This window comes from Lagopus leucura, unplaced genomic scaffold (genome assembly GCF_019238085.1).
Source record: "Lagopus leucura isolate 7727_CA_CO unplaced genomic scaffold, USGS_WTPT01 Super-Scaffold_100159, whole genome shotgun sequence".
Taxonomy (NCBI): domain Eukaryota; kingdom Metazoa; phylum Chordata; class Aves; order Galliformes; family Phasianidae; genus Lagopus; species Lagopus leucura.
Window position 1 is genome coordinate 25,037,912 of NW_024962335.1, and position 24,678 is coordinate 25,062,589.

Below are 24,678 nucleotides of genomic sequence, written 5' to 3' on the forward strand. Positions count from 1 at the left end.
TTTCACAGAGAATGCTGCACTAACATTCAAACATAAGCGCTTTGGCCCTTTGTTGCTTTCCCAGATGCTGTTGTGAGTTTGTGGTTTCCATGCTAGGGGTTAATGAGTAGGGCTGAAATTGCAAATGTTCATATTGATGATGTTTAATTTTTTTTCCTGGAATCTTGCATCATTACAAATCTAAGGAAAAAAAAAAAAAAAAAAAAGCCCATGAAATTGTCAATGGCCTTATTGTTAGATTTCTATTTCCATAGGTTGTTCCATCCATGCAATGGAACACTTCTGTGAGAAGCTGAGAGAGCTGATGCTGTTCAGCTTGCAGAAGGCTGCAAGGTGACCTGATAGTGGGGCTTTCAGTACTGAAAGGGGAGCTACAGGAAAGAAGGGGACACTGTTCAGCAGTCTGTGGTGATAGAACAAGGGGAAACGGTTTCAAGCTCAAGGAGGATAGGTTTAGGTTAGATACAAGAGAATATTTTACAGTGAGGATGTTGAGAACTGGAATAGGCTGCCTAGTGATGTGGCTGATTCCCTGTCCCGAAGTCTTTCCAAGGGAAGGCTGGATCAGGCCCCGGGCCATCTGACGTAGCAGTGGTGTCCTCGTTCATTGCAGGGGCGTTGGAATGGGTGGCCTTCAGAAGTCCCTTCCAACTCAGGTTTCTATGATTTTTGCTGGTGTCACTAGAAGGCTGTACAAAGCAGGCATGTAGCGACCTTACTCTGTCAGCGTCAGGAGCCTGAAGAGCTCTTTGACCTCAGCAGCGTGGCGGCGGCCTGCGCTCCGTGCTGCCGTTCCCGGGGCGGGGCAGCGGGATGGCGTCCGCCCGCTCCTCTCCAAAAAGTCGAAGCGGCCATGTGGGTGCAGGGGCACCCGGCATCGCCACGTCCCGCCTTCGTGCCTTTGCTTTTCGCTCTCGCTTGTCGTGCCGGTGCCCGGGACTCCCCGGCACGGCTGTCTCCCTGGGGCAGAGGAGCCGACGCGAGCTCCGCTGCTGGCACTGCTTCCTGCCGGCGCGGGGCGGGACCGGCGTTGCCTGCCTCTCTCCGCCCCGCTCGGGCCCGTGAGTGCGGGCCATGGCGGCTAGAAACGCGGGCACCGAGCTGGGTAAGGGTCGGCGGCCTGCGGGACGGGAACTTTGCGGGGCTCGGGCAGGGCCTTTTGCTCCGTACGAGGGCTGGAGAGCGGCGGGAGCCCGCTGCCGTGTCCACACGAGGCTTGATGTTCCCACGGCCGCGTCTCGCTGCCGTGTCACATCGCCTCCAGCGTGCCGGCTCCTGGCCGAGCCAAACCTTTTGAGTGCGTTTCCTTCTCGCTTCCTTTCACCCAAACTGTTCAAAATGCTTCTCATTGCCTCACTTTTGATTTTTCATTTGCCGCCTATTCGCTGAAGCTTCTCCTGATATCTGCAGCCAATCTTCGATGGCCGAGCCTTACCTAATGACCCATCCAGACGGGCTTTTCTGTGCCACTGCCTGTGTGGAACCTGTATTCTTGCTGCCGGGCTCGGTGAAGGAGAAGCAGCCTTCCCACTTCTCCACGCAGCCAAACACGAGTGCAGTGGTGGGCTACATTCAGGTGACCAGCCTCTTGAGTGGCCACTTTAAGGAGGGGTATGGCAGTTTGGTCCATAGAGCAGCAGTACATTAAGTGTAGGAGATTCAGAAGTGATGTTATGGCAGAGGGAGAGCAGCAGGTCTCAGAGCACAGGAGGCACACAGCAGTGTTACACTCTAGCATGAGGGCACACGCTTTCACAGAGTTAATACACAATGTAAAGGATTAGCCTGTGGACTACTTGAAGTTAACTCTGTTGTCATTCTGCACAGTGACTGACACGTAGCTCTAAAAGTGAGCTGTCACATTGCCCTCTGATGTGCTTATCCTTGGGCTGCTTGCAGAAACAGGTGAGTTTGAACTGTAACCATCTGAACAGCATCTTTTTCTTTGCTGAAAAAAAATGTGTTAATAATGTAGTAGCAAAACTTTTGTGTCTGTCACAAAAAGAAGCCAGCACAGGAGTTTGCACATGCGTTCCATCTATTGTAAGCTAGGCACATGTTCTACTTCTTACTGTAAATTTTTGCTTACAGTTGAGTTGCCGTCTGTGCAGGAACTCAAGAAGCTTGAATCAGTCCAGTTCTATCAAACAGTTGTCTTCCAACAGGTAGGATTACCTGTAAGGAAGGCAGTGCTGCCAAGTATAAAATCATTGATAGAGATAGGTGAGCTCATTAATGTTTGGCTGGAAAAGAAGTACGGAATGTGCGACTTACCAGCAAATTATAGCCTTTGTTTTTTGGACCCACCAAAACAATCTGAGTACATTCCAAACATTCTGAGTTAATCTTTCTCTTCCCACAAATGCCCAACCCCCCTGCCAGAGAGGTAGGGTTAACTTGTGCACAAGACTATGAACAGAGAGTGCAGTGGGATGGATGTCTTCAGGGCTGTATGTGACTTGTAGCCTCTGCCAGTTGCAGCTAATTGAACTTAAACTGCCATTGCTCCCAGCTACTTGTTGCCATCCCTTCCCAGTGATTTTTAAATCAGCTACAGTCATAGAATTATAGGGGTTGGAAGGGAGCCTCTGGAAATCACCTAGTCCAACCTCTCTACAGTAAGTTGCAAGGAAAACATCCAGGTGTGACTTTAATATCTGCAGAGGAGACTGCACCCTCTCTCAATAGTCTCTTCCAGTGCTCTGTCACTGTCAAAGTAACGAAGTTCCTCCTCAATTTTTATGGAACTTCCTTTGTTCCAGTTTGTGCCCGTTGCCCCTAGTCCTGTCACTGCACACCACTGAAAAGAGCCTGGCCCCATCCACTTGACTCCTGTACTTTAGATATTTCTAAAGAGTGATAAGATCCCCTCTCAGTCTTCTCCAGGCCAGTTACAGATCTCTTAGCCTTCCTTCATGAAGGACAGCAGAGGGCCAACAAGATGGCTGTGACCTGGAGCGGCTGCCCTGTGAGGAGGGAGCTGGGCTGATTCAGCCTGGAACAACACAGCTTTGGGCAGCTTGCCCATCTGTACAAGGAGAGCATCAGAGAAATGGAGCCAGTCTCCTCATGACTGAGTGTAGCTGGAGATCAAGAGAGAACAGAAATGAATAGAAACCTGAGAGGTTCAAATTGGATGCAAGGAAAAATTTCTTCATGCAGAGGTGGTTAGGTGATGGGATAGGCTGCCCAAAGGTGCTGTGCAGTCCTTTTCTTTTAGGATTCTTAGACCCAACAGGATAAGGCCTTGATGACTGTCCTGAGCTGAGAGCTGTCTCTGCTTTGAGCATGAGGTTGGGTGAAAGACCAACTTAACCCAAGCCAACCCAAAGTCTTCTATTATTTGTATATATACTTACATGTATATATTCTTTTATTTTATTATATTCTTTTATATATATGTGTACATACATACATGTATGTGTATGTATTCTGAATAATGAATAATTAATTAATTAATTAATTAATTGCAGTTGTTTTGCAAAATGTGTTTTTGGACTCTTTAAAAGAAAATCCATCCGTGTTGCTCAACCTTCTAGTTGAGTGGCCAAAGATACATACATTATGTTTCTACTGATATTTTTAATTATATGTAGTTGATATTTCCGAGCCATTTGCATATGAGAGCTAGCCTGTGGTAAGTGGCATTTAGATAATGAAGTGTTGCATCCCTTTTCAAGACAGCGTAATTATGTTCTAATATATTAATAGCTGTTTTTATCAGTTACAGTGGCTCTGTTCCTTCACTGTTTCCTCTTTAACACTTTCTGAATCTGCTGGATAACTTTAATCATACTTGAAATAAAGACAGATATCTCAAAGATAACTAAGTCACTGGGCAGAATGACTGAACTGCTTCCACTGTTGGTGCAAAAGCAGAGCAGGCACAGCTCAGCAATGACATGGCTCCTCATTACACCTTTAATTTGTCTGTATTCAAGTAATGATGTCCTGCCTTACTCCATGGTCACACGGACCATATCAGGACAGCTGGACTATTGGAGTAAGGAGAAGTCTCTGCAGCAAGGGAAGGAGTGAGGGACTCAGAGCTGCAGGAAATCAAGCTCCAGTTCTTCTACAGCTCATGGAACAGCTGACATTCTGGGAAAAGGCTTATCAGTGGTTTTCAAAATGCTTTGGAGGGCACTGAGCTGTTTCATGTGACCAACACTCAACACTGTGTGATCTCACCAATGTCGCAATATAGTTGAACTTATTTCTAGTTGGGTTTATGCCTTGGTGTGAATACTGACAACTTGCAGACCGAACTTCTCTCATATAAGAAGAACCCAATATGAAAACAAAATAGATCTATTGAAACAATCACTATGAGAAAATATTTACAGCTTCTGTGTTAAAAAAAAAAAAAAAAAGAATTACCCTCAAGCCTGTAAACAGCTTACTTGGTAACATAGCTCTTCAACAAGATCTGATCCTGAAGTCTTTTCCTCAGCTACAAATGGCCAGCTGGATTCAGCCTGCATTCACTTGAGCATTTCATTTCTCCAGTAAATGTTCAGGACACAGTTTCATAATCGTTTCTCCAGAAATAATAGCTTTCATCACTCCATTTTATCATGTGTTCATGGTAAGGAGGAGCACACATGCTGTTTTTGGCACAGAGGAGGAAATAAACAGTTGGGGGGCAGCTTCTTATGGGGACAGAGCTGCTTTGAAATGCTTGTGAAACTACAGCCTCAGGCATTTTTTAGCTTTCTGTTTCGCCATCTGAAGGGTAACATGTACACATTTTCTAAAATGCTGAGTCTTTTTTACGAGGCATGTGTTAGATATCTTAGATATTTATGTAATTATACTAATCAAGTGGTTTTATTTATTTTCTGAGGAACTGCTTGGTATTTTTGGATTCATGTTCTCGAAGGAAGGAGTTGAATTTCCTGTTAAGATTTTGAATATGATTTTTTCAAATGTCTTTAGAGGAAAAAGTAAACTTGAAGAGTGATTACAGAATATTGGCTAATTAGCTATAGTGTAACTGCTTTAATTACTCTTATCCCTGAAGCCACATGATTGTACAGATGACTAGCAGATGACTTATTAAAAAAAAAAAGAAAAAAAAAAGACATGTTCACACTGCAAGGTTAATGAGCCTAATTAAATATAGTTTTCCTTAGCCAGATACTAAATTATAACCCTTGGGGGGGGGGGGTGGAGGAGGGGCAGAATCCAAAGGCGGTCAGTTCTATTTGAAATAATGATTTTATTCTGCTTTTTTAATGAGAAAAAGAAGAATAAACTGGAGTTGTGATTTTCAGAGTGATGAATAGAGACACACATTTATTTGGTGAGACCTCACATGGCAGACTTGAAAGTCTATTTGGAGACAATTGTGGTGAGCTGTATTTGTTTTCACTTGCCCACTGCTTTAAATAATGGAGAAGTGGGCTTGAATGGAAGATCTGTGTCAGACAGAAGTCTCCATCTGCTGCTGCGCATTACCAGAACCTTTGTCCTTCTTTGCTATGCATTCTTTTTATTACATAATTAACCAAGAGCCTTTTGGTTCTGAATAGAATTTTTAAAATGAACCATAAGAATAAGCATATCAGGTTACTCATTCCATTAAAAGCAGCAATGGGTGAAGATTAGTTAGCAGAAGTAGTAGCTTATTTTACTTCCACTGTTCTTTCTTTTCTTTTCTCCTACTGACTGTGAATTTCTTTGATATTATTGCCTTTCCTACCCCTCAGAGCATTACCCTTAATTATTTCCTTTAATTCAATCTAGTGTGCAGTGCTCTATCTTCTGAACAGGTTATTCAAACCTTCTGAGAAGCTATGTCCAAAAGTCAGGTAGGGCCAGATACAGTAGAAGTATCTCTAGCAAGGTTCAGCATGAGATGTATCAGATAGAATCTTGATGTCTTCGTATTCTTCCAAACACTTCTGCAGACAGCAGTAGTTTTTACAGATTAATAATTAAACCAGATTTCTTTGTTGTCTTCCAAAATGTAGAAATAATAGGTTATAGTAGAGCAAGTGAAACTTCTGGGTCCTTATTAGAGTGTTAGAAGCTGATTTCCTCATCTAAATTGGCGTCTTTAATTTTTATTGCATTTTTCCAAAGGAACTGAAAGATCACCATGTATGCAGTAGGGTTCAAAAGTTTTCAGGACAAATTGGATTACAACTAAATGGTTGCCCCTGTACACTTGGCACACAGTAGTAGAATCACTACACAGAATTTCTGTATCCATTATTTATTTGTTTGTTTGTTTATATTTTCCTTCTCAGTGGCAAATATTGCCTATGGTAGCCCCATGGGAGATCTGTGCTCTCACCTAGGAGACCTGACCTTAAAGCAGCTGCAGAAGATGCAGCTTATATTTCAGCTGTCTGTGTTTATATGGTTTGCAGTTATTGACATTTAAAAAGTAGGAAAGATTTAGCTGTAAATATTGTAGCAATAGCTTTTCTCAGTTGCTTTCTACATGTCAGATTCATTTTTTATTTTTTAGATAATGTGACCTGTTGCGAGTGAAGAGAATTATTGAGGGTTTTTGTTAAACTGGTTTTCATCTTGACCTGCTGCTCCTTATATTGTATGTAGTAAGACCATAGTAAAACTGTTGCTAGAAATCCTAAATTCCTTATGACTGTCTGGAATTCCTTTTGTTTGTTTTTTTTTTTAATTTATCTGCTTTGGACATTTTGATCCTGCAGATTCTACTTATGATATTAAATGTATGTAGTGATAGGAAAGTAATTAGCAAGGTGACTGACCGTGCTGAGAACAAGTCTTAGCTAAATCTCCTACAATTGTCTTGCTTATCTGCTGAGTAATCTCTGTCCTAAATTGTTTTCTTCAGCATTATCTGTAGACTCGTTAGGAAACAAGGTTGCATTTACACATATTTTAATTGGTGCATTAGTCCTTCATTTTTGTGCGTTATTAAAACTAAAAAGTAGAAAGAAGGAGATTTAAAAGAATTATTTATGTTTGGGGTGCAAGAGATTTTGAAGATGTTCTGTTTTCTTTTATCTGTGTACTTCTCTGAGCAGGAGAATATGAGTCTGTGTTTATTAACATTCAAAATGAGACCTTTGATTTATCACACTAGGCAGAAATTTCAAGATGTGAGGGTGTGAACCATCAGTTCTTCTTTATCATTCGGTTACCCTTCGTTAAGAGATTATCATTTTGTGGTGCTATTTTTGGACATTTTTTATTATTTTTGTAAATGTTGAGTATCCACTTCTTTTTGGCTCTGGTTATTGTTTATCAGTACTGTAACTCATTGAAATTGCAACCCAGACCACCTGCAGTGGGCATCTAAAGAAATTCACAGATGGAAGATGTTTGCCCGAGTCCCCCATGGTGCTTGGCAAGGTGAGCACTTCTAAGGCAGGCAGGTACATATATACTTTCCATCAGATGTGCTGCCCAGGAATGTAGTTCTTTTGGAAACTTGCAGATTGTCCATCCCTCATAGCAAATTCATTAAAAGGAGCTCCAGGTGAAAAACAACCGATCTGTATTATTACACAAAAGTCTGTCTGGAGATTTTTGTGACCGTGTGGGATACAGTTCCTGCAATCAAAGATCCACGGACATACACATAAAATGCCATTGCATCCTTGTTGCAAGCAGACAAGGAATGGGCTGACTAAATATTGCTTTACTCTATAATCAAGAACTAAATCAGCAAACAGCAACAGAAGACTGCTTATCTACAGCATGCATACTAAAATTCACAGGTCGAGACTGGAACACAGCATCTCTCACCAGCATTAAGCTAATTTAGTTCTAACAGCAAACAAGACATGTTGCGTGAAACATCCCCTGATTCAGTTCACAGTTCACAGTTCATCCCCTGACAGACGTTTATCGTAGTGTGGTATTTTGGACTGGTTAGAAGTGCGGAAGCCCCTGAAAGGGTATGAAAGCACAATATGCTCTTTGGAGGACCAAAATAAATCTACAGCTTCTTCCTGAAGTCTCACACAGCACACTAAAAGAACACAGAAATAGATTAGAGACTTTTTTTTTCTTTTTTTTTCTCCCACATCAGAGCTTGGCTGGATCTCCAAAGTGTATGTGAATCCACCTGCAGTTGTAAGGCATGCGGAACAAATTCAGAAATGGCGGACTGTGAAAGGTAATTGGCAAGTAAGTGCTCTTTTTATGCATTCTGTTCCTGTATTTTTAAAGCAGTCACTCTCCCTCTCTAAGCTGAAATATTGAATTTTCCTCAAGATGCATGTAAACTTAAAAGATGTGCTTGTCCATGTCTTATTTTAATAATTTGTATTTGATGATGATGGGATGGAATAAGGTGACGCATTTATCCAAACAAGTTAAAAACCTTATAACTCATGAGTGGCAAAACCGCAAATGAATTTCAGTCATCTTTATTCATGAGTGGATTAAGTTGTATATTACTATCCCACCACATTTATTCTGTATCCTAGGCAGACTTCTCTGCACACAACCTCCTTATTTTTTAATTTAAAGCTGTAAGATATGATCATGGTCCCTGTCAAGTTTGACCTACCTGGATGATTATTGCTTACTTAAACATTCCCAACAAGTGTGATTTTTTTGCTTAACTAGTTATTGCTGAAAACTCAAAAATCCTAACTGGATATGGTACTTGATGTGTGTTTCTGTGTGTACAGCTACAGAGCTGGGTGTAGGAATGCCATAGATAGGCAGTTTGGCAGCATCGAGCAAGGACAAGGTCTGAGAAGTGCTGTGGAGCAGGCCCAGAGCTCTCAGTGAGCACTCTGCTGTAGGCTGTGAGTGGTGTTCGAAGGACAACTTGATTCCTGGTTCAGTGGGCAAAAAGTGTTGTTCCTTCTGTCTCCACACTGAACAAATGGCTTCTTTTCAGCAGTGACTGATAAACTGGAAGCAGGAGATAGTAGACAATAAAGGAGTAATCTTTATATTGCAACTTAATAGAATGAAGATGCAATCACTTATTTGTACTTAATTCTTCAAAAAAATTTTTTTTTCAAAGCAGTTGACATTCTGAGCTTAATGTAGCAGGCAGCTGTTCTGGGGTGGCCAAAGCTACCTTCATGATCAAAGTCTGAAGTATTATAGGATGAAAGTAGAAATTGGTTAGAAGCAAGTGGTCAAGCTTAGACTATCAGAGGCCAGTAACAGTTCATTACTCAGCTCAGTACCCCAGAAGCAGCTTTTGATGTAATATTTGCTATAGGTTCAGAAAGGAGACACTCATTAGCTAAGTGTGAAAGGTTTACAGGCTGGCCTGCCTCTTAGGATTTGCAGAGCAATACCTCCACACAGAAACAAGTTTTGCCTCGTACGCTGACAAACCATGAAATAGAATGGAATGGTCAGGAAGAGATTGTCCTTGATATTGCTGTATAGACTCAAATGGCCTTCACTGCCATCTCACTCCTTGTTGAACAAGTGCTAAGCAAAAGATGTCTGTTTTTAGTGAAGCCATTGCTGCAAATGTGCGTTTGCTAGAAGACCTCCAGCAAATATTTCAAAATAATGTTTCAAGTTCAATTTTTGCTCAACAACAAATCTTGAAAAATATTTGGATGTGGTTTTGTTCCATTCTCTAATCAATAAGTCTTTTAATGTTGTATAGCATTTTCCTCTGAAGACTACTCTATCATTGTAATTTAGCTCTTAGTCTGTTGTTCTGTTTTTCTTATTTTGTTTTGTTTTTCAACTATTAATTACATATATCTTTTTAGTCCCAGATTCACACAAGTCAAAGAAACATTTGAAGTCTAGGCTCTTAATTTTAAAAAATTGTGCGTTATTAACTTCCACTGCTTCCATATTTTATTTTCACTGAAAAGGCATGCATATGTGTTACCATATGAGGGCTGCTGAAAGTAATGCCTCCAAATTTATTTTATTGGCACATGACATCAGAGGCGGATGTTGGTGGCACGGCAGTAAAGGTTGAACCTTCATGCCAGTATTGCCTTACACTTTGTTGCTGTGTGATGGGTGACAGCAGAAGGGCAGTCTGACAGAATGGCATCCGATATGGAAGTGTATATGAAGCTAAGGTGTGGCATTGAATGCCTCCGTGTGCAAAAAAATGGCACCCACTGACATTCATCAGTGCTTGCTGAATGTGTATGGGGACGAAACAGTGAATGTGAGCACAGTGAGGTGGTGGGTGGTGTGTTTCAGCAGTGGCAACAGCAACAGTGGGTCACCTGTATTGGTGCAGATTTTTATGAGCACAACGTGCAGGATATTGTTCATCACTGCAAAAAATGCATTGCTAATAGTGGTTGAGAAGTATTTTGAAATATAGTGAGAATTATAGCGAGTTATTGTTCTCTTTGTATTTGTTGTTGTTTCCCTGGATATAAATAGAAGGCATTAGTTTTGGAGCAACCCATGTACAAATTGCTGACATGTACGTTCATATGTTTATTTACAATTGTAAATCTGTGGGCCTTTTCAAGCATAACTTAATGGGTTTTTTATTTTTATTTTTATTTTTTTTTTTCTGAGTACAAATGCTTGTCTGGTTCTTAGTCCTGTTTGGTACTTAGCCTCTGCTACAAAAAATGGAGTTGAGCCTTTGATTCTGAAACAGATGACTTTTGATTCCAAAGCCTTTCTGTCCTGTCAGATATTACTTAAGATGTGAACAAATTTCCGCCATCCTTGTCTGTCATAAACCATTCTTTTTGTATCCTCCATATATATGGCATACTTTTCCTAATTCTTAGAGTGAGAACCAGGCTTTGGATTCCTGTTTCTAAGTCAGTTTGGCTTTGGAAGCATGAGCTTTCTTCCTTTCTTATTCCTTTCTTCACTCCCTTTGCAGGCTGCTTGGCTGTTGAAAGCTGTCACCTGCATAGACCTTACCACTCTGTCTGGTGATGATACTCCTTCAAATGTTCACAGACTGTGTTTTAAAGCTAAGCATCCCATCAGAGAGGATCTACTGAAAGCCATGGATATGCATGACAAAGGTTTGATTGTTTTTGTTCTGTTAAGTTTGTAGAGAAAATGTCTGTGTTTTCTCAGTATTTTTTTTAGTTTTCAGAAAGGTGTACGAATGACCTGTTCTATTATGGAAACAGTTGTGGCAGACAGTGCTGCTGAACTAATAGTTGTGAGAGAATTAGGCACTACTTGGTCTTATTCAAAGAAACTGCCTTAAATGCATAATACTTATTCTTTGAGTTAATACAGTAATGTGAAAAGGATAAGTCCATTCACTGTTTGGAAACCAAACTAAGGCATGGACTCAGGTAAACACTGTAAGTTACAGTACATGATGTACAAATTTGATACAGAAACCATAAATGTGTAACTTCAGTGTATCTTTTAATAACTGTGCATTAAGGTGAAACAAATCAATCTGCTGATGTCCTTTCTGAATTGCAGAAGTGGGGGATTTCATGCTTAGCTGATTCTGCTCTGCGTTACTCTTTAAGGACCCCTCCAACCTAAGCCATTCTATAATTCTGTGATACTCAAGACTCTGTCACTTTACTTGTCAGAAAATAGGTATTACACATGTCTAAGCACGTTATTTCTCCTTCAGAAAACATTATCTGTTACTTGCTTGTTTGAGTAACTATGATAGATGACATCTTTGCAGCCCAGTCTGCTTTAAGGAATAATTCCTCTAGAACGTGGTTATGTGTGAAGCACATATAGCCCGTATACTTACAAAGTTCTCAGCTAAGCCAACAGAGTTGGAGGGGAAGCAGACAGCCCTTATCAACTGGTGGTAAAGCATTGACAACAAGTTGACATTACTGAAGCAGGCTCCATCTGAAGTTCAGATTTTATACCTGAGACTGAACCTGATAAAACTTCAGAGCAAACTGAGACTCTCAATATAAAACTTCTTTATCAGTGCAACACCTCTGAATTTTTCTAGATGTGATCACTGGTGTGCCAGTGAGTATTTGGCTTCTGTCCTAGCACGTTGGCCTTAGAATCATCTAACAAAAAGAAAAAACTCAGTGACATGTGCAACATGCTTGCACTATCAAAATATTTCAGTAGTTTTATGCAGGCTTTCATCCACTAATTGAAGTTATATGATGTAAAACCAAGGAGGAAGTTCAGTTCTCTAGTTTCTAGCCATACATGTGAAATAACAAAGCTTGGCCTTTTTTTTCACTAAACTTAGATTTATGGACTTTTCAGGTGGTTGAAAGATTAAATATGAGAGCAATTATCTGAGACAGAGAGAACAGCATTTTAACTAGAAAAGCAGTAGAAATGCATTAACATAAAGACTGCTCTGTTGCTGCTGGGCTCAGCCTGGCTCAACAGGTAAGGACAGAGCTTGGCAGCAGTTTTTCACACAATATGCTGCTGACTAAGCATGCCTTAAATGTATGTCATTAAACAGGGAATCTGTTGGCAAAAAAAAAAACAACACTGAGAGGTGCTTTAACTCCTGATAATGCTAGTTTGTTCCCAGGCACAGGTAGAGGACTATGAGGGAGATAAAAATATGGAGAAGCGCTTACATGAATATCCCTGTTGTATGTCCTTAAGGTTCTTGTGAGAATACAAAAGTGGGAGAGAGGTGCAAATAGCATACCTGTGTTCGTTATATGGTGTGCACTAGAGAAGTGCAAATCTGCATATGAAAAAAATGAATTGTGTCTCTTGCAGGTATTACTGTTGCAGCAGTTTGTGTATATCCTGCAAGAGTCACTGATGCTGTTAACACCCTGAAGGCTGCTGGTTGTAGTATACCAGTAGCTTCAGGTAAGTGTTTTGTTAAAATAATCAATTACATCTTTTCATAGATATATAGTTGTGTAGCAGTATTATCTACATGTGTAAAATATGTAGAAAAATCTGGAAGTTGAGATTTGCTTTTGTTTCTGAGTAAGGTGAAAAGGTAGCAGGTGGAAGGAAGGGAATTGTGGGGAGGATTTGCTTATGTTTTTTGTGGTGATTTGTGTTGTTTCAACTTCATGCTTATCAGGAATGTCAAGTCTGTTATCTGGAAGCTCAGCTGGGAGGTTCTTAAGTTATACAAAGCCATTTCCCTCAAATGAGTAGAAGTTGATTGGGATAGTGTACCTGACAAAGAATTAGTAGACAAGCAGTAGATTACTCTAATACATATATTGGGTTTTCTGGTTTGTGATTTTTTTGTTGTTGCTGTGTTGTTTTTTTTCTCATCGTCAGTTTTTTGGCTTCTAAGTATGGTCCTATGGGCTGAAATCATTGAAGATTCGTGCAGAGGCAAGGGTTATTGCAGGCTGAGCAGTCTGCAAGTTCAGGACTTGTACTCATAAATTTCATAGTGCCAGTTCTTTTCTAGTCACCACATGGTAAACAAGTTCTGAATCTACTATAAGCAAAAAGTAGGATCACAGAATTATGTGGTTTGGATGGGAGCTCTGGATGTCATTTAGTCAAACTGTTCAAAGCAAGGGCTAACTTTGAAGTTAGATCAGGTGTTTTATGCCAACATCCGTGTTCTCTGGATTTTCTTTTCATTTCTTTATTGTTGTGTAAGGAAAAAAAAAATGCTGCCTGCATTTATGTCATGGAGAATCTCTGACAAAGCCATTACTATTTCTATTTCCAAAGTTACTTTAGGTTTTGTACTTAAACATCATAAAGGAAATTCTAAGTAGACCTCATTAAAAAGTTTTTGCTTTAATGTGATTTAGTTATTTAATGTATTACTGGGACTTAACTCAAAAAACTCCTTAAAAGAATTGGGGAGAATTCTAAGATTATTTGTTGTTTCACATACGAGTTCACTCCTTCTTTATTCAGTTCTATAGATACGGTTCTTTTGTAGAATGTTTTGGAGAAATTTATGTCTTATGGAAGAGACCTTTTCGTAAGAAGCAGTTAGTATCTGCTGGATGGAGGGTAGGATCAAGTGCCTTTAGGTTTTTGATTTGTGATAGGGATTTAAAAAGAAAAAAAATCAATGGCTTTCAAATTCTTTGGTGTATTAGAAGTACTCACAATTTTATGTTCAATTTATAAACCAAACTTTCTCCCCCCTACCTCCATTTCCATCCTTGTTAGTGGCTGCTGGGTTTCCATCTGGACAAACTCCTCTAGAAACAAAACTGGCTGAAATAAAGCTGGCTGTGCAGTATGGTGCTAGAGAGATTGACATCGTCATTAGCAGGAGCCTGGTGCTCAGTGGCCAGTGGGAAGGTAAGGAAGCTAAACCTATGTAAGTGCTAGTGCACATGCTAGTTCTGTCTCTTCCCCCCCAGTTTCTACATTACTAGTCCTTAAAGAATTTGATCCTTCCCCAGAGACTTTCTGATCATCTGGGACACTGAACTAAATCAAAATAATTTTACTAAAGCATGACAAATTATCAAATTTCTTAAAAAGAATGCTGTTACAGGTTGGGAATTCAGAATTGCTTTATGCTTTAAAGATTGGGTCTGTTGTTTCTATATTTTTGAGCATTTTCCATACAGAATTAAAAAAATAGCAAGTGAAACGGAGGAGAAATGAATGCCGACAATCTCTGAACAGTTTTGTTAAACCCCCCAGGGGGCGGCTAATGTAAATGATCTCTTATTAAATACACATTTCAGTTCTTGACAAAAGTGTGTATTTTCGTTGTTTTCTTTTTTAAAGTTGAGGGTACAAATTGACTGTTCATATTATTTTTGATGTTCCTGTGCCTGTAACCTGCAACTAATTAGTAAGAACTATAATGCTGAAGATGGTTTTTGCTCTAATTGCCTCCTTAATGTACTGTGAACAGTTCACCTTAAGTGCTGACAATGCTCCTACAACTAATCTCAGTGTGAAGGTAAACACATCATTGTCTTGGAGTGAATTTTCCATTTAATTGTATAATGCAGTACTGTAATAGCTTGTGTGATTGGAAGACTCCATAAAAACACCGGTACCTGGTTTTGGTTAAGGAAGTAGAGACATCGCAGTAACAGATCATGTTTTCTGATTTTGGGCTTCTTTCAGTTATCATTTAGAATTGAATTTGAACAACTAACAAACAAAACACCTGAAGTTTGTGCATCTGTTTCTTCAAGACTCATATCTTGTTTGCCTTTTGGTCTTACATCTTGACCTCTTCTCTCCATTCCTTTACTTTGAAATAAATACATGTTTACAAATGTCTGGCTTCTTGAAGGCAGATGCTGTAGCCATTTGTTTCTGTCTTAAGTGATTCAGATACAGCCTCTGAAACTGATGGAAGATGGAGACTAGGAGACTGAGAATGATGGTTCAAATCCTGTTAGCCAACATTAAGATTGTATGCACATTTTCCTGTGCCATGCTTGTGACTTGTAACAAGCCTTATGTACAGTTAGGAAGCATGTTGCTCCTCAAGTGGAGATATTTAACAGGTCTTGGATACAAAATGACCTAAGTCCAGTGGTCTTTCTCCAGCACTTAGAGAGAGGGAAAAAAAAGTCCATCACACTGAACTTAGAAAGCAGCTTGAATTTGTGTCTAAAAACGTCTGTTGCTATCTTACGAAAATTTTTGACTTAACCATTCTTACTGTGCTTCAGACTTCATGGTACATTGCTGTTCGATGCAAGTTGCACAGAGCAGAGGTCAGGAAATTAGGGCATGCAGTCAGTTACAAGTGCAAGCTCTAGATTATACAGCCCAATATTATGAGAAGAATTGAGGAGAAGCACAGTTCGATTCAGAGAGAGAGTTTTTACCAGTGACTGAAATGAATTGGACATACACTGTCAGATTTTTCCTGTATGGGAAGTGAACTGTTTCTGGTGATTGTAAGTCACAGGGAAGGAGGACATAGACATAAGAATGGTGGATCTAGTATAAAGCTATCAGTTTACTAAACAAATAAAACTGATATTTGATTTGCTGTTTATAGTCTTCTATCTACAGCCAAGGTCAGGACAAGCTCAAAAGGCATCCGTATCTTTTACTGAGGGTAGCTTTTTTGGCTGCCTTGCAGTTATGATAGAAACTCTTTATATTTAAAACCCAAGTATATTTTTATGATTATTTTGTTATGTTGTCATTCTTTGAGATCTCGGATGCTACTGACCTTTAGAGTACTTTTGTCTTAACTGTTTGTGTATTTCTAGCTTCATATATTTTCAGTCTGTTCCATAGTTGGGGTCACTGTGATGGAGTAGTATTGCTCTGTGGTTTGTTTCAGAAGCTTGTACTGTTAATGAATATTTTATAGCTTGAGTGTCCAACATTTTGGGTTGCCTGGACTGCAGTAAGGGAAGAAGTCTTGAGCCATGCATACATAGGCCGCTCCAAAAGTAATGCCTCCCATTTATTTTCATGGAAACTGCAACAGATACAATGAGCGCAGTAACTCTATAAAAGTCACAGTTTGATAGAACAAATTCTCAGCTACAAAATACTATTTTTCAACAGAATCACCAGTGTTAGCTATGCATTTTTGCCAATGATGAACAAGAGTCTGCACATCATGCTCATCAAAGTGACCCACTGTTGCTGTTGCCACCTGCCACCTCACTGTGCTCACATCCACTATTTTGTCTCTGTAAATGTTCAGCAAGCATTGATGATTGTCAGTGGGTGCAACTTTTTCTGCGGGGAAGAATTCAGTGACATGCCTTTACTTTATACACTCTTCCACGTCAGATGCCATTTTGTCAGACTACCCCTCCACTGCCATCTGTCACATGGGAACAACACGTAATGGAGCATTGGTGGGAAGGTTGAACCTCTACTGCCATGCTGCCAACATCCATTTCTGATGTTGTGTATCAAGAAAGTAGGAGGCATTACTTTTGGAGCAGCCCTCCTAAAATATAGTTAATGCATATAAGTAACAAAACTTACTTTAATTGTCCGTATTTTTATTAAAACTTTAAAAAAAAAAAAAAAAAAAAGGCAACAAAACCATAAAACTAGTGGGATATTTGACCCTGCTTTTGTGAAGCTTATCAGTCTGGTTTGATGTTAGTGGTTGCCATTCTGCGTGAGGTCTCAAGCTGCTCATCAGAGAATTTTTGATGAAATTCTCCTGAATGGAAAACATGCACAGCTGCATATTTTGCACTCTTCACAGGACCGTGTTTAGCCAGTGTATCCAAATGCATGCAATTATTTGCCATAACTTGAGCTAGCACTGCACTGTGCCCTATCCTTCCACTGGTTTCAGCTGAAACAGCTCTAACAGAGCTACAATATTTGGTTGTTGTCAAGGGATGAATGTGTTCCCTGGGCTGGGCTCAGGACTGAGCCACTGTCATGATGGCACAGGGCAGGGGGCAGGCTGCATTTTGAGCAGATTTTTAGTATTATTGAGACTCTTTATGTCACTCGAAATATATTTTCTAGATCTGATCTTTATGAGGTAATTGTAATGAGGTTTGTAATAGTGCTGAACGTGAAAGCAGCTTTATTGGGCAGCTAATTCAGGTTGGAAAAGAATCTTAAATGTTTATGAGCTTATGTATACGTACCTTTTACAAGCAATTTGCTTTTGGAGCAATAATACTTTACAATAGTTTACTAAACAGAATCACAGAATCACAGAATCACAGAATCACCCGGGTTGGAAGGGACCCCAAGGATCATGTAGTTCCAACCCCCCTGCCTAGCAGGGCCACCAAACATACACATTCAGATCAGGTTGCCATTGTCTTGTATTACTTAAGGAAGTATAAATTAAGCTTAAAAATCAGAATTTAGATTATGTCTTTAACCACAGCATGTGAAGCCTGTGAGTAAAGTGTGTTGAAGCTGACCAACAAATTTCTGAAAGAAGCTGGATATATTCTCCATAAGTATCATGGTTTGCTCTACCTTCTGAAACTATCTGAGGTTTGATAAAATTACTTTTAGTTTCACAGCTTTTAGCAAACACTGGTTATACCACCAATGTCAGTGGCTTCCAAATACTTGACAACCACTAATAATGGTTGATCATCATTTGCTCTATGTCAGTTGAAGTTTCCTGTAAAAAAAAAAAAAAAAAAAAAAAGGGTGAAAAAATAGATTAGCCTAAGAAGTTAGAGCATGGCTGCATCCATGAAATGCATTGCTGTAACCTCATTATGAAAGCTGCCTTTCAATCCTTGCTAATAAGTATTCAGTTATGAGTGCAAAGTCTTTTTTCAGTAATTGGGCCCCCCCTTTTATAAGCTGCAGAGATAATATACATATTATCTGTTCTGCAGACTTGAACAAGACTCTACATGTTGTTTGAAAATATTTTATTGGAATTTTCCATTTTCTAGATTTGCAAGCTGACTTGGGACTGTAAAGTCTGCATAATTTCTTTCTTATACTGTCAGCAGCAGCTCAGACTCCTGAAGCCAAATTCTGTTCTCAGTTTCATGTGAATCACTGGAGCCTGGAGTTGCACATATGTGGCTGAGAGCAGAACTGATAGAGTCGTGTTGTGCTGATAGCCTCGTGCTTGTCATTTTGTTAACAAACCTGCCATTAATGTGCAAGACAGAAGGCATTCCAGCTCATTTTCCAATTTCCTAACATGATTACCTTGATCTTTTGGTCTAACAGAAATTGAAACATCGTCCCTTCTCATCTCAGTTTCTACCCTTAACATCAGTCAATGTGAATGACTAGTTGAAAACAGTGAATAAACTGAATTTAAAGAAAAAAAAAAAAAAGTGTTTTTAATCACATTTTTTTTAGAAGAGCAGTTTCATTAAAATTAAGCTGTTTTTATTCTTCCTTTAACATTTTCATATCCTGTGTAAGAGACGTATTATTCCCTTCATTTGATTTTAAGACAAATGTATTGGACCAAATCAAAATACCATATAGACAATCTAGGGCAGATCATAGCCAGTATTAATTGATAGGGATGCTTGCTTGAGAGACATGAAGGGAAAGGCACATTTTCTCTGGTGTATTTAATAATAGCTAAATACAATGGAATGTTTGTACTGAATATTTGGAAATTCAGTAAAGCTTAAAAAAAAAATCGTCACCATCCAGCACTTATATTTTATAACTGTGCAATTATTATATATAGATATATCTATGTATCTGTATAGAAATATATAGAAAATATTGCTATAAAGGATTTTTTCTCTCCTTTAAAATCTGATCTTTTCTGACTTATATATGCATACAATAAAAGCGTATTTGAAGCTCATAAAAATAGTAAGGAATGTTAAATAAATGGGAGCAAAGTAGAATATAATTCTTGTATCACACTCATTTTAACTGCTTAATCAGCAGAGGTACTACAAACTGCAGCAATGAGCATCTGGGTGTAAATATAATCTATGTAGTACAGCTAGCTTTGATTCTGGTTTTGTTTGTTTTCTTTGTGTGTGTTTTTTCCTGATTTAATATGTGTAGTGTTAGTGCTGTATTTGAGATGCTACACAGTATTGGCCATTTGCTTTGAGAGCTCTTCATTATTATTTCCACTGTTTTTAAGAGTCAGAAGAAGAATCTCTTGCAAGCTTTTCGTGGTGGTTTTAGCTCATAGCTGAGAATATGCCTCTGGAGTTTCCTGTGTTGGAGATTTTCCTAAATGCATTTTGCCACTTCTGCTACCCAGAGCAGCCCCATCTGCTCTGCCAGCTACTACTAGTGTTCTGCAGAGGTCAGAAGTATGCCAAGAGCCATGGTGTCCAGCTCTGCTCCCGTCACTAAAGAGCTTGAGAGAACCAGGTAGCTACAAGATTGAAATTTGGCAGCACAACCTGTCTTAAAAATGGCCCTGGACTTCTTGAAAAAGTGACTGTATATTCAAGTGCGATCGCTCTTCAGTCTTTTGAGAGGAAGTTTTGAGTTGATCGAGTAATTTCTCTTTTTATTTAAATCTGATTGAGTACCCTTTTTATTTTTGAGAGCAATAGGAGTTCATGCATTGTTTCTGAAACAAAGCAGTGCCTGCTTGACCTGGGACGAAGGTGTTCAATCTCAGGTGCTCTGGTTAATTTTCTCTTTCCCAGAGATAGTTGCGTTTCTATTCGTACTTTTACTGTAGGGCTGAGAATATCCTGTGAGTGCCAAATACTCAATGCAATAATTGATCTGTGAATAGAGTGTGAATAAAAGAAGAGTATTTATTACCTCCACACCTGCCCCATTAACACATGCCTACTGTTCCACCACCTCAAGTAACCTGACAGACACAGATGATTGAAGATCTTCAGTTGTTCCTGTCTGTGGGTTGATGCATGCTGTCAGATAGAGAGACAATTCAAATGATCTTGGCACTAATTGCTTATAAATGTACTTTCCAACAATAGGGAGAGTGCTGTAGCTGCAGAACTAACTTCGGTGAACAACACAGTTACGGAAATAAAATTTCTTTTCATGGAATCCAAACTAAATGTACATTTTGTTGATTTTGTTTTGACATTTTTGGCAGTGTATCTTAAAGGTAGAGAAAACTCGAGTCTTTTCTTGTTGTTACCGAAACTAGAACATGAAAGCTGCTTTTTCTGGCTTTCCAAAGGCTTCAGGAAAGACTCACTCCACAAAAAGAAACTGCGTTTGGATCTAACACGAGTAGCATTATGAAATGCACAAGAAAATAGCACAGGTGCTTTGTATTTCCTATTTTTTTTTTGAGTCTTGATTTGATGTAGAAGGTTTTTGGAGTATCATCAATTGATCAATAAAACATGTTAGACCGCATGCTAGTACTGATTAATTCACACCTTTGGTACACAGTAAGAAACAAGGTGAAGCCTGGTGTCTATAAAGGGACTTGCTAAGTACGTTAGCCAGTTGTCTACTAATGTGTGTAGTATGTCTCTGAGGACCACCGCAGTGATCCTAGCCCCAGCAGCCTGGTAAACCCACAGCATCAGTAGGACTTGGCAACATGGCAGGTAAAGGAGGTGTCCAGCTGGGGAGCCTTCTTTGGGACTTGTGTGGGGACTGAGACAGTATGCTGAAAAAGATAATCCTGGACTTTAGGAAAATTTGTTAAAGCTGGTGTTTTTTTGTCTTCTATAAATGAACTTTTTCATTATGTGTGCTTAAAGATTAAGTATAGTTTCTGAAAAGGACTCTTATAAAAGATACTATTTGCTTATTTTGCCTTTTTTTTCCCTTCTAATTCAGATTCCAGAAACGTTGGCAGCACACTGTAAGAGCTGCTTTTCTCCCTGCCACTAGTATTAGATGAGCCTTAATCATCCCCAAGTGGCCAGACTGTAGCAGCTATATTTCCACAACTTCTCACTCTTTTAATCTCTGGAAGTTTAATATTTGGGGGTTGGGGGGGGGGGGGAAAGGGGATGGGACTGCTGAATTTTGCCAAAAAGGGGTGGGACATTTTCTTTGTGCTCCCATTTCCTGTCCAGGTCTGCAAGTTCTGTTTTTTTAAGGAACTCAGTAGGCCTGAGTCCTCAGTAACTCCCTGAGGGGAGTTCACAGATGCAGATCCATGCAGAGCTGTTGAGCCATGAAGGTGCTACCTTGGACCTCAGGCTTTCCGCACCAGGGGTGTTAGCAGCCTGTGTTGATGAGGCTGCGTGTTTTCAGAAAACTCATGTTTTCACAAAACTTAGGATGGAATTTAAATACCTAAACACAGGCATCTAGCTCCTAATTGGCCTTCCTGAGACTGCCCTATGGAACTGGGGGTAGGATGGGCCCTAATAGATATGAGGTGCCTCCAGGAGTAGCAGTTGGAGGCCAAGAAAAAGATGTCAGGGAACCACAAGTGGCACCAAGATCTGTAATTAGACAACTTGGCTACACCTCTGTTTTCTCAAAGGCTGAGCCCTGCAAAGATGGCTGTAGGGAACGGGGAGTGTGGTGACATGATGTGCAAGGGGAAACATAACTGTGCCTGAGTACTAATTCAATTTATTACCAAATCTATTGCTTAAAAAGCTGTTTTAAAATCAGTTTTGTACATCATAGTGGGTTTTTTTTTGCTCCTGATGTATTCATGAGTGTTTGGCACACTGTGCACATTAGTAGTTTTGAGAGAAGCGACATTAATAGCTATTAAGTTCAGTCTGAAATTGTGTGGCATTGTTAATTACCTCCAGTCATGTAATTTATTGAACTTACAAAACTTAAGTTCTTGAGTGCTATGACTAATTATAAGATTGGAAATTAATCCAGAAGTGGAAATTACAGCCATACTTGAAAATGTCTCTCAGCCAACTTTGATCATTTTCAAATGCTTTTATCCACAGGTCTGTATGAGGAGATCCGCCAGTGCCGTGAGGCCTGTGGAGAAGCTCACATGAAAACAATCCTAGCAACAGGTGAACTGGGGTCCCTTGCTAATGTCTACAAAGCCAGTATGATCGCTATGATGGCAGGTAAATATAAGGCTTCTTCTTTTTAAGCTATGAATGTCTTTACTATATTATTCATGAAGCGTAAAAAATTCTCATTGTGAAAGTTTAGTTTTGCCTATAGTAGGCAAAAATTGTTATACAGCAATTACTGAAGTTGCAGGTGTAGTAATGAAGTGTCATTTGTTTTGTATAATCTACAAAAAGGTACAAAATGTTAAATAACACTTAGAAATGCTAAGCAACAGGATTTGTAGGAAAAATTTGTCTTCAAGTGTCTGATCTTTGGTATTTTTGATAAGGGCACATACATTTGGGGCAGATAGACGTTATCCACATAGTGTCAGTGAGTGTACAGAGGTAGTGTGAGCAGGTGCGTTGTGAGCCTGTTATAAATGTAGATGGGCAGATCTCTTCCTTGAGATGATTTGTGCTGACTACAACTGTTTTTGGTTTGTGATCATTCCTAATCACCTCTACAGGAGTGTGGTTTGAGTAATCCAACTATGCTGGGGATTCATCAAGAGGAAGAGTATCAGTGATGCAGCAGGTGCTGGAATGCTCTAGATGATAACTGTTTTTAAGTGGCACTCTCGAAAGTGGGACAGTTAATACTGACAGTTAAATGATGTTCAGTTTTGCCTACTTCAAATAGGACTTCAGGGCTGTGGTTTAATACAATCTTTATGATGCAGAATGTTCTTTGTTCTCTGTTCTAAACATCTGCTTCTTCCACCATTCTTGAAGGAAGGCACTTCTCTATTGGCAGAGGGAAATGTAAAGATATCCCAAAAACCACTGTTAGTCCATATTCTAACTAAATTTTGGGTCATTTTTGTTGATTTTTTTTTCCTACTATAAGCTCTTCAGACCTGAAATTTCTTATTTTAGGGGAAGAAAAGGTCATTTGAGTGTCTTGTCTGTATTTAAATAAATATTCAACTTGCAGCTGGCCTCCTTGTCTTTTTACACAGTGCTGTGCTTATCTTAGATGGAATGAGAGGCTTTTATGTTTTTTGCTTGCTCAGCTTCAAAGTCAATTAGTATCATTAAGTACACAGTACAGTATTATGCTAGTAAATATTGTTTTTAATTAGAAGAGGTACAAGAAATGCATTTCCTGTCATTTATACCATTATAATTATAATCTTTTTTTAAAATTTATTTAAGAAATTCAGATTGTAAGGCATTAGAACATTTTCAGGTTTTTTGCTGGTGTAGTTTTTTTGAAATACAGCAGATGGCTCTATTGTTAATGATTTTTCTTGCATGGTTATTCATTTTATGAGATACCTATCCACACGAGTATGTGCAGTAATTCCCTTATTTCAGTCTCTTGCTTTTTCTTTGTGGGTAAGTATAAAAATAAGAATGTACATACATGCATTGAAGGCCAAATTTTCAAACTGCGACTTGTCAGAGTAGCTGAGAACCTCAAATTCCAGATATTTGTTTGATTTGCATACTTGTAATATTTTGGAGTAAAGAAACTTGGCATGGTAGGTTTAAGCTCTCGCTTTTGTGACCATATGTTTTTACAACTGGTGCTCTGATTTAAGTGAAAGAAAGAAATGAAGGTTTAGCTGATCTTGTGGATATGCTGGATCCTAGGGATTTTTATTTGAAATAAATGTGAAAAAGCAGCACCTCTGATAAACCTGATGCTAGTGATTAATTACATGAGAGGAAATGAGTTACACGGTATATTGGATTTGATTGCAAAACTGGATTTAGAAGTTTTTTCTGCCTCTGGCCACTTGTTCTTGTCCTTGAACCAAAATTTGCTTCTCCTTTAGCTATGTTGTTAGAAGTGCTCTGTAGAACTGAGTTATCAAAATTGACAGCTGAAAACTACTTCAGAAGGGGATAACTAGTTTTGGGGGTTTTTTTGATTGATCATGTTTTGGTTTATTTTCTTTTAAAACTGTCACCACCTTAGGAACCTAGATTACTGCCTTGCCTTTACAACTTGCATTTGTTGTATCGGTGCAAGCGAGTATGTGGCATATAGTCCTTAACCTGCTTTCACTGTGTAGTGCATAATGCAAGTCTACCATGTAGGGAGTACAAAATCATAGCCTTATGTATGTTCACATTGCTGTTGTTGAGCATACACGCTCACACATAGGTCCTGAAGCACTGAGCTGTTACAGCATGTTTTAAAGCACATGTATGTACCTTGCTCCAAAAGTAATGCCTCCTATTTGTTTCCAGGGAAGCTACAACAGATACAAAGAGCATGATAACACTATTTGATAGAGCAAAGTCTCAGCTACAAAGCAGTATTTTTCAACATTGTTGCTACCATTAGGTATGCATTTTCACCAGCGATAAACAAGCCTGCATGCCTTACTCTATAAAAATCTGCACCAGCAAAAGGTGATCCAGTGTTGCTGTCACCACTACTGATGTGCACCACCCACCACTTCACTGTGCTCACATCCAGTGTTTCATCTCCAGAAACATTCATCAAGTGTTGATGAATGTCAGCGGG

The 24,678-nt window shown here is 39.3% G+C and overlaps 1 protein-coding gene across 5 annotated transcripts in view; it reads left to right on the forward strand.

Annotated features, from left to right (window-relative positions):
- The first annotated feature begins 998 nt into the window (after positions 1-998).
- Positions 999-24,678, forward strand: part of DERA (deoxyribose-phosphate aldolase) — a 61,825-nt gene continuing 38,145 nt past the window's right edge. For all 5 annotated transcript variants that reach the window (XM_042889695.1, XM_042889696.1, XM_042889692.1 and 2 more), the window contains exons 1-6: positions 999-1,105; positions 8,033-8,130; positions 10,799-10,946; positions 12,616-12,711; positions 14,002-14,136; positions 22,080-22,208. In XM_042889695.1, the coding sequence (XP_042745629.1) occupies positions 1,075-1,105; positions 8,033-8,130; positions 10,799-10,946; positions 12,616-12,711; positions 14,002-14,136; positions 22,080-22,208 (637 nt within the window). In that variant the 5' untranslated portion in view covers positions 999-1,074. The remainder of the gene's footprint in view (positions 1,106-8,032; positions 8,131-10,798; positions 10,947-12,615; positions 12,712-14,001; positions 14,137-22,079; positions 22,209-24,678) is intronic.